At 37.0% G+C, this 11,008-nt stretch overlaps 1 protein-coding gene across 1 annotated transcript in view; it reads left to right on the forward strand.

Annotated features, from left to right (window-relative positions):
* The window catches only part of SPATA16 (spermatogenesis associated 16), a 223,157-nt gene extending 212,520 nt beyond the window's left edge, over window positions 1-10,637 (forward strand). The window contains exon 10 of the mRNA XM_029215182.1: window positions 10,321-10,637. Within this exon, the coding sequence (XP_029071015.1) occupies window positions 10,321-10,512 (192 nt within the window). The 3' untranslated portion in view covers window positions 10,513-10,637. The remainder of the gene's footprint in view (window positions 1-10,320) is intronic.
* Window positions 10,638-11,008: the final 371 nt, after the last annotated feature.

Here is an 11,008-nt window from a genome sequence, read left to right on the forward strand (position 1 = left end):
TTCGATTTATAAAGAACTCTCAAAATTCAACAGTAAAAATTTAAAAAGTTAATTCAATTTGAAAGTGGGGAAAAGACATGAACAGACATTTCACCAAAGAGAATGTCAAATAAGCACATTAAAACATATTCAATATCATTAGCTATTAGGGAAATGCAAATTAAAACCTCAATGCGATAAATTACTCCACACCTATCAAAATGGCTAAAATAAAAATTAGTAGCAGCATTAAATGCTGGTGTGAATGCAGAGAAATTGGGTCACTCACACATTGCCGGTGGGAATGTAAAACAATACAGCCACTGAGGAAAACAATATGACAGTTTCTTTAAAAAAACTAATTATGCAACTAACAAATGACTCAGCAATTATACTCCTGAGCATTTATTTATCCCAGGGAAATGAAGTCTAATGTTCACACAAAAACCTGTATACAAATGTTCATAGCAACTTAATTTATAATAGCCAAAAATTGGAAGTAATCTAGATATCCTTCAAAGAGTAAATCATTAAACTGTGGTGCATCCATACCATGGAATACTACTCAGCAATAAAAAGGAACAAACTGTTGATACACACAACAAACTGAATAAATCCCCAGAGAATAATGGAGTTATATACTATATGATTCCATTTATATAATCTTCTTAAAATGAAAAAATTACAGAAATGGACAACAGATTAGTGGTTGCCAGGGATTAAGGAGGTGGAGCCAGGAGGAAAGTGGGTGTGGTTATAAAAGGGCAACACAAGAGATCTTGTGGTGATGGAACTGTTCTATATCTTGACTGTATCAGTGTTAATATCCTGGCTGTAATATTCTACCACAGTTTTGCAAGATGTTACCATTAGGGCAAACTGATAAAGAATACACAGATTCTTCCTGTATTACTTCTTACTGATGCATGTGAATCTGCAATTATCTCAAAATAAAAAGTTTAAAAAACATATACTCAAACCTCCAAATAAATTATGCCATTCAATGTGGAAAAATAAAATTTTATTTTATTTTTTAAAATATTTATTTATTTGGCTGTGTTGGTTCTTCGTTGCAGCACACAAGATCTTCCTTGCAGCACATGGGATCTTTCGTTGCGGCGCTCGTTGGGGGACACAGGCTCTTCACTGAAGCGCGCGGGCTTCTCTCTAGTTGTGGCATGCAGGTTTTCTCTTCTCTAGTTATGGCGCGGGCTCCAGGGCACGTGGTCTCTGTACTTTGTGGCACACGGGCTCTCTAGTTGAGGCTCAAGAGCTCAGTAGTTGTGGCGCGCAGGCTTAGTTGCCCCACGGCATGTGGGATCTTAGTTCCCCCACCAGGGGTCGAACCTGCATCCCCTGCATTGGAAGGCGGATTCTTTACCACTGGAACACCAGGGAAGTCCCCAAAACTAAAATTTTAAAAAGCCATGATACATTGTTTCATGAACGAAGTGATAGCAAGGTTTCATAATTGCGCTTTAACTGTATACTAAACATAATTTCTTTAAAGTGCTATCATTATGGGAATTTTCAATTAGGACTTGGTAATACAGTTTAGCTGGAAGTTTTTTGCACATTTTATAACATATCACAAGTAGATGACTTAGATTTCCACATTGTACTTTTTTATGACTAAAATACCAACTAACATACAAAATTCACTAAATTTAAATGGAGAAATATGAGGCTTGTTTGCCTATTTGAATGCTAGCCAAAAGCTAAAGGAAACTGCTATACTATGAATAGCAGAAACAACTCTGTTTCAGAAACTAAGTTTATTTTAGAAATTAATTTCAAGCCTGTTTGAAAACAATTGTCATTCTAATAAGAATTAAAATTCAAACCATTTTGGATGATAAATATTTAAAAGCATTTGGTCTGGAAACTAAACTGGAACAGAGCAAGGAAACTAATGTTATCAAATCCACTGTGGTCCACACTGCTAACCGCTGGAAAAACATCCTCCTTCTGTAACCACCACTACAGTCAGAGAAACATGATATTTATTCCTGAGGATCCAATTCTTATTTCATCTATCTTTTGTCTTCTTAGAAGACATCTTTAAAAGCTTTATTAAAAAAAAAAATCCTTTGTGCACCCAATTCCTGATGCATGAACAGGTACAAACATACCTAATCTTCTCTCCTAAATCCAGACTACATGAAATCCAATAGGAAGTCCCATTTCAAGCCCAGTGTCTTCCTTCTCTGCGTAATCTACCCATGCGTTTATGTTTGAGATCAACCTCCTCTAATTGCCATTATTGGAAAGAAACTACACTGTTTCCCAAGGTATATACTAAGCCTGTGCAGGGGACACCAACAAAGTAGGGAGCATCAACCGACAGGAAAAGTGAAAGGTAGAAATTATCAAAGTTATGTATGAGGGGAAAATTAGAACTTAATTGAGCTATATGGCTTAGTACAGATCTCCTCAACTTACACTGGGGTTACATTTCAATAAACTCATCATAAATTAAAAATACTGTAAGTTGGAAATTATTTAATACATCTAACCTTCTGAACATCATAGCTTAGCCTAGCCTACCTTAAATGTGCTCAGAACACTGAAATTAGCCTACAGTTGGGCAAGATCATCTAACACAAAACCTATTTTATAGTAAGTATTGAGTAGCTCATGTAATTTACGGTACTGAATACCGTACTGAAAGTGAAAACTAGGATGGTTGTATGGGGACAGGATGGTTATAAGTGTATGGGTTGTTTACCCTCGGGTCACAGGGCTGACAGGGAGCTGCAGCTCACTGCGGCTGTCCAGCATCACAGGAGTATCAGACCCCATATTGCTAGCCCAGGAAAAGACCAAAATTCAAAATCCGGTCTCTACTGAATGCATATCGTTTTTGCATCATCATAAAGTTGAAAAATTCTGAGTCGAACCATCATAAGTCAGGGACTGTCTACAGCTGTATTAATTTGCTAAGACTGCTGTAACAAAGTACCACACACTGAGTGGCTTGAACAACAGGAGTTTATCATCACAGTTCTGAAAGTTGATAGTCCAAATTCAAAGTGTCAGCAGGGTTGGTACCTTCTGAGGGCTGTGAGGAAGAATCAGTTCCATGCCTCTCCCCTCGTTTCTGGTGGTTTGCTGGCAATCTTTATCATACCTTGGCTGTAGGAGCATCACCTCAACCACTGCCTTCATCTTCATAAGTTAGTCTTCCTGTGTGAGTGACTGGGTCCAAATATCCCGTTATCCAGTCATTTGGGGTTAAGGCCCACCCTAAAGACCTCATTTTAACTTGATGGCCTCTATAAAAGCCCTATCTCCAAATAAGGGTACATCCTGAAATACTGGGGGTTAAGACCTCAACACAGGAATTTCGAGGGAACGAAATTCAACTCATCCCAGTAGTGTTTCATTTTAAATGACTCTGGGAGGGAAAGGGCCACCCAGATCTTCACAGTGACTCTCCTCCCCCTCACCACATCTGAATGACTCCCCTTCCAAAGCTCTATTAGGCCATGGCTGTGTGTCCCTTTCTGTTATCATCTCTTATCAGCTTTGCTTGTGTTGAGCTTCTTGTCATTTTTTTCCTTAGTTTGTCCCCATTTCTAACTCTCTATGTTCTAAAACTCAGTTTCTCCCCCAGCAATGCCCTTGGTCTCATGGCCAGCCTTTGCATAAGAAATGGAAACTGGTACTATTGCTTTCACCTCTGGCTCACATGCCTTCAATTACCAAATGAAAATAGGTTGGATCAATGTGCAAATGAAGCCACAGTCAGCCCCACAAAATGAGAGTGAGTCAGTAGCAATCCTCCTTCACAAGAAAGCTCTCAAGTGAACAGAGGGTCTCCTGACCTCAAGGCATCCCCATACTTCCCACCTACACAAAAGATACAAACCAATTTTATAGTAAAAGACTACTGGAGAAAATATTCAAGTACGTTTTATCACGCCTATACTGAAAGTGACTATGAAGTGGTTTTATGTGGGAAAACATTTTAATCTGTAAAAACGTTGCATTTTATCCTGGAATCTAGTAGAAAAATCTTAAGTTTCGATACGCTAAAAAAATCATTAACTGAGAAAACGAATAATCTGATGATTGAATAATCTGAAGCAGTTAATAGGGTAAGAAGGAAAGTGTGCTATAAACTACCTTCTAGTGTTAAGCTAATCCATAATAGGGGTCCTTTGGATGCAAGATAAAATATTGATACATCTGGAGAAAAAGATATAGGTCTTATAGATATGATCATTTTATAAGTAAAATACAACGAAGTACTGAGAACCCTAGTATCCATGGGGGTTTATATCAACCAGTTCGATACCTTTCTTTATATATAAAACTACAACAACAGAAGTGGTTGGATCCCTCCCATTTCCATAGTGCTTCTCCAATGTGGTACAAGGCAAATTGCAATGGGTCCTTCTTGCACTGAGCACATTTCTATACAGTGAATCCAGGCCAAACTAAACATCATTAAAGTAGTACCTTAAAGTTGGAATGGATGTTAAAAGCTTCCTTAATCCAACCCTCAGCTCACACATGACCCAAATAATTCATACCTGCCAAAAAAGTCATCTAATGTTTGATTTCCAATCTCTGGTGATGAGGGTCACTATACCTTACCCTAAAACCCCTTCCATTTTTTATACAGTTGTGAAAATATAATATCTACTTTTTTATTCATTTAACTACTCATTCAGCTGTTTATCACTTCAACAAATATTTACTGAGAACCTATTATGAAACCACCAGGCACTACACAATGTGCTATTATAATCCTTGTAGAGGGCTTAGACATTTATGAAGAGCTTTCCACAAACATCAAGCCATTTAATCCTCACAAAAACCCTGTAAATAGACTCTGGTTATTAATTTGTTATTTCCACTAGAGATGAGAAAATTAAAGTTCAGAATTTAAGTCACATCACCAGTGAAAGAACTGAGAATCAAACTCGTAATTCTAGATAGTACTCTTTCAAATGTATAAACTAACACAAAACAAATTCATCACCCCTTCACATAAAAATTCTGATATACCTAAAGATATCACAGATTCCTGTTATGTATTCTCTTCTCCCCAGTAAACACCTCCAGATCCTCCAACGTTTCATCATACAAATTGGAGTTAAGACCCTGGACATACCCAGAACCGAGCATGATAGCCCATATGAAACAGGACCTGACCAGAAAAAGGAAAAAACTATTGCCCCCTTTGAGACACATTTTAAATATTGTAGTCTATAATCAGATCAGTTTTGGGTAACCAGGGAATACTGTTGATTTACATTGAATTTGCAGCTAATATGTAATATCAGAAACTCATATCTTCCCACTCCTTTCTCTGCCCCCTCTTAATTTTGTCTGTTATATAGTGGAATTTTGAGACCTAATCACAAGACTTTAAAGTATGTCAAACACCTACACTTAGCACAGTTACTGAGGCAGCAACCTCCACAGAGTGGAGGTCAAAAACACAAGAACTATTAGATAAAGTTGTTTAACTTTTAACTTTATTTCACTTTTATAGGTATGTTTTATTTATTTGGATTTTTTTCTATTTACTGGGCATACACTTCCAGATTCAAGTACTAATACTACCACTAAATAATAGCAATTCAAACCTATGCAAATACTTCACATAAATTGTTTAATTTAATCTCATTAGGACCCTGTGAAGCAATTGACAATGAAGAAACTTTTGTTCCAAGAAATTAAATAAGTTTGCCCAAAAGTCACCAAGAACATGCTGGAGCTGGGATTCCAACCCAGATACATCTGACTTTGACCCAGCAGGCTGTCTCTCTGCCATGACCACCTTTTTGTTCTGAATAACTGAAAGCGTCATTTTTTGTTTGTCTTTCTTAGGGCTGTTTAACTGCCAAAATGCTTTTCACATGGTAAACTACAAAATAGTGGGTTTTTTCTTTTCTATTAGGAGTTTTCATCATTCTGACTTTTAGCCTAGTACTAGGCTATTATTATAGGTCCATTTTTTTTAACACATTCCTGATTATGGGACCTTTTTCTACCTCTTACATTTCTCACTAATCAGACTCATCCTTTTTCCCTAAAACTGTTCATTGAATTTTATTCCTTACCTCATTAAGATACCATCAATGTCTCAAATGAGAAACTTCAGAGTCATTACTAATTCTGCTTGCCTTCTAACCCCAACACAGAATTTTTCATCAAGACTATAGCTCTTACTTCCCAAACATCTCTTAAATCCTTGATGCAGGCCCCAATAGTATTTTTCATATCATATTGCACTGGGCCCTAATTGATCCACCTGCTTCTAGTCTCCCTGGCTGCATTCCACCCCACACAATGCACCAGATTTATCTTCCTAACCACATAGCTAAGTATTTTTCAACTTTTTATAAGCTGACCCCAATCTATATTTCCTGCTGTGTGTATCTCTACTCTCTGTTCCCCCATGCCCACATCTATGCTATGTGACCCACCCCTATCAAATAGCCCATGTTCTTTCACAACCTTGCTTTTTTGGATGCCATTTCCTCTGTCTGGAATGAGTTTCTTGTCCTGGCAAAGACCCAGCTCCTATCACCTCCAATACACCTCCACATTCCTTCAGATAGAACTCACTGTTCTGACATTTTTGCTAACACAACTTTTTGTACATAATTCTTATAAAAACATTCATGCTTTGTTGCAATCATGTTTTCATTAACGGCCTCTCCTACATGAATGAGTTCCTCATAAACAACCATCTCGATATTTTTGCTTATCACCTTAGTACAGTGCCAAATATTGTACACAGTAGATGTTTAATAAATATTTTCATGAAAGAATGAAAGCACTTCCTTTGAGATCTGAGCTGACTAGAAATTTTCCTGTAATACATATTGGTCTGTTTAGTTACCTCCACATTTCTTCTTAATTGGTATTATTTGTTTTTGTACTGTTAGAATTTCAACTTTGAAATCTCCTGTACTTCTCAGGCTGTCTTCTCTTTTATGGTTTCAAAGTCATCTTTGTTATGAACTTTTGACTCCACAGTAAGTCATGACTGACAGACTTTTGTGCATAAGAATTTAAAAATCCTCAGAAACTAGTCGATAACAATTTCCTAACTCTTTGATGAGGATTATGATTGACAACCATATGATAGGTGAGAATCTGCCCTTTTACTGAGAACTTCAGTTCCCCTCAATCATCTGGAATCCCCAAATTCTCTACAAACTCATTTGGTCTGATATTCACATCTCAGTAATGCCAAGTCAGCACTGGCGCACAGATAGACAAGAAAATGTTATCTGCCCATTTTGCAAATGGGAAAATTAGACCCAGAATGACCAAGGAGACTATCTGATATAGTTAAGCAAGTAGACCCTATACTAAAAAGAAGGTCTAATAAGGCCTCTGCTCCAAAAACTGGCTCATTTCCTTCCTTACATATTTCTTTGTGTTTTATTTCCCTAAGGGCTTTATAGAAATTTCTATCATTTGCAATCTGTTCTTCTTAGTTATATGAATCTATTTTCTCTTCAACCATCATTTTTCTTTCCTTGACTTAAAAAAAGAAAATAAAGAACCAGCTTTACTAAAAACATGTTGCAGCTCTCCTACACTTCAGTAAGTACAGAAGCTAAAACTGACTTACTTTACTGCATGTTCTGTCATTCATCTAATGGTATAATCTAAGAGAATAACCTCTGGTTTGAAAATTTTAAGGGCACATCTTAAGACTGGACAAACTTAAATCTGATGTGAGTACAAGTCATGGAATTTTTTGGCTTGGTGTGTCCTTGGAAATTATCCGGGCTAACCCTTTCTTTACTAAAGGCTGGTGAAAACTGAAGCTCAGAAAGGCCAGTGACTTTTCTGGTGTCACAGATCAAGATTATAAGCCAGGCCAAGAACAGAACTCAACACTCCTGACTCCTTTCCCAGTGCCCTTTCTACTTTTGGCTGTTTCAAGTATGGAGACCACACCTTGTTATTACCTTGCCTAGACTCAAAGCTAAACAATGGTAATAGAATGATGGGATATGAAAGTGATTAATCTTTAAGAGAAAAGAAAGCCTTCTGATATGCTTCATACCAGTCATCACTTTGAGTATGGAAAAACACATTGGTTTCTGAACACACTGATGTCTTCAGCTCTATTATCAGAGAGTAGGATTGTTGAGGGTCTACCATATTCTAGTTATTGGGAATAGTGAACACCATGGACCTAGCTGCCTGCCTTATGGAGCAAGCCCAGACGGGAAGATAGATATTATATAAATCATTATAAACAATTAAGTAAAAACTTACAATATGCAAAGAGATGAATTGGCTGCTGTGGGAATATGTTACTGAGAGCCCCAACCTGGTCTGGGTTATCAAGAAGTATGTCCCTGAGGCACTGATGTTGAACCTGAAATCCAGAGGATATGTAAGGGTTCCAATGGGAGTATTCCATCAGAGGACATAGAATTAGGAAGATCAAGGGTGCAGAGAATGCTGCACGGTTGTGTTTAGAAAACTGAGAGATGTACCACAGGGCTAAGGCAAATGTAGTGACAGGAGACAGAATTAGAGACAGAAGTGTAACCAGATCACCCAGAGCTGTGTAGATCATGTTAAGGGCTTGGGAATCCACTTAGGCATTTTAAGCAGGGGGAAATGTGACCAGATATACATTTTAAAAAGATCATTCCAGTATTATTAGGAGAATGGGTTAAAAGGATAGCATGTAGACAGACCAGGCAGGAGGTTAACACCTTAGGCCAGGTGAGACATGTACACAGTCTGTACTCTAGACCTCCCAGTTTAATTCAGCAGTACTCTCTATTCCAATGACATAGCTTGTGTTTCTTCTTTGCCTTTTTTAATGAAAGGCAAACCAGTTAGTCAACACTGCTCTTAATAAACACAATCTTTAAAAAAGATAGCAGCCATCTAATGGATATTTTAAAACAATTATTTTTCTGTATCATTGAAGGAAGCTCTTCTTGTTGCATTAGGGTTGTAATTGTAACTGTATTTGGACTAACTGCAAACATTATCACTGTAAAGAGCTTTGACTTAAACCATACATTTTCAGCGCAAATAACATGAGTAAGTAATCAACTCTATCGAAGCAACAGTAAAGTGCTATCCATCGTGTTTATTTTGATTGTGCTCTGTGTTAATTTTTTACTTATGGTTTTGGTGTAAGTTGGATAGTAAAAGTGGATGGAATACCTAGAATAATGCATTGACTTCATGACAGGATCCCAAAATATTCTGTCAAATCATTTTGATGATTGCTGCAATAATCAGATATCGTAAATATGTACTTTTGGAAAAATTTACCTGAAGTAATTTTAGGTTTTCAAAAAGAATTGTTTTCACATAAATAAATTATCTTATTTTCTTAAGGAAACCAATGGACAGTTTTCATCACCTTGTGTGATAGAAGACCTAACTATAACATATAAATGAGTGCTACCATTTATTACTCTCTTTTTGACAATCTGAATTATCTTTTGGATATTACTCTGAATGATAAATCAAGTGATTTAAAAGTAGAGCTCAAAATTGGAAAATTGAACTTGTAAGTGCTTTTATCTTAAGTAGACAATATGTTAATATACCTTGAAGAGTAAGTGCTCTAGCTTTGAGCTAACTTTACGACAACAGGTTCTTCAGTGAGTGATTTTAGACTAATACAATATGCAGGTTTTGGGAATCAGGGTTAAGTATGAATTGTTTTTCATCATGAAAGCCCAACTCAGCAGATATGTAAACTGTTTTACTCTGACAAATAGTATAATACATTCAACCAACTGTCACTGAATAATGATAAGTTTTCTTTGGAGAAAGACAATTTATTTCTAAGAACTATTGTTTTGTATATCGTTATTTTATCTTATTTTATTTCAACTTTTGATTTAAAAGAGAAATGGCTCTTGCTAAGACAATGTGGAATATTCATTTTTCTCCCAAGTTGGCCTGGGGTATACCAGTGCTAGAATCTCTGGTTTTGAGGGGAGTAGATTTTGTTTCATTATTCTTTTAGAAAATTGAATAATTTTTCACCATTTATTCCTTTTCGAAATCCCTGGTTTTACTGACCAGTAAAGACAGCAGGTGATGATAATCCCCAGTCCCATCCCCAATATGGGGATACCACTCATTACCACTGAGTGGTAAAGCAAATTCCTGCATGTCTGCTTCACGTTCCTAAAACAAAGGACCCTGAAATTAAAACAAAAAGGGGGCTTTTACACTTAATTGTGTCTGTCTCCGCCAGTTCTGTTCCAACATGGACCTGTATGTGCCGTTTACTTTTAAGTTCCTCACCATTTTCCTAAGTACACAAAACCTGGGGAAACAACAACGAATCTTGTTGTATCTGTTTATTTCTTCTAGGTTGGACAAATTGAAGACTTTCTATACCAATTAGAGGATAGTTTCTTAAAAACTAAAAAACAGAGAACTGCTCGAAGGCAAAAAACAAAAATGAAGCGGCTTCAAACTGTGCAGCAAAAGCTAGTCACTGGAGAGCAGGCAACACCACCGAGACGTTCCAGAAAAAGGGCCAATGGCATCTCGCCAGCCTGACTGTGACAGCCCAGCAACAAAGGCCTATGCCAAAAGAATGAGGTGGTGCCCCTCTTGGCAAAGAGGGTCTACACTTCGTTAATCTCAACTGGCAGCAATAAATGTTCTCAACAAGTTTGGCCTGACTCTTGCTCAAATTCGTCTTACTTAGTTAAACAGCTTATAAAACAACCATTGCCGCCTCTTTCACCTGTCTTGCTCTTTCAACGTTGACTAAAGTACACCAGGTCTACCCAAGTCCACTTACAGTATATGGGCATATTCATGTGTATTCACTAAGGATTAGTCACATACCATATACAGATATGGATAATATAAATGCAGATTTTTTTAATTATAAAATGGATAATATACTTTCTCAATCCTTATAGAGATAGCCCTATGTGGTATGGCTGATATCATCAGTTATTTCACTAACATCTGTATTCTTTCCTCTGGATCCTTCATATCCCCTCCCCTTAAATGACTCAACACAAATGCATATATTTGACAAGAT

The sequence above is a fragment of the Monodon monoceros genome, unplaced genomic scaffold (genome assembly GCF_005190385.1).
Source record: "Monodon monoceros isolate NGI ecotype Baffin Bay Population unplaced genomic scaffold, NGI_Narwhal_1 Super_Scaffold_11, whole genome shotgun sequence".
Taxonomy (NCBI): Eukaryota; Metazoa; Chordata; class Mammalia; order Artiodactyla; family Monodontidae; genus Monodon; species Monodon monoceros.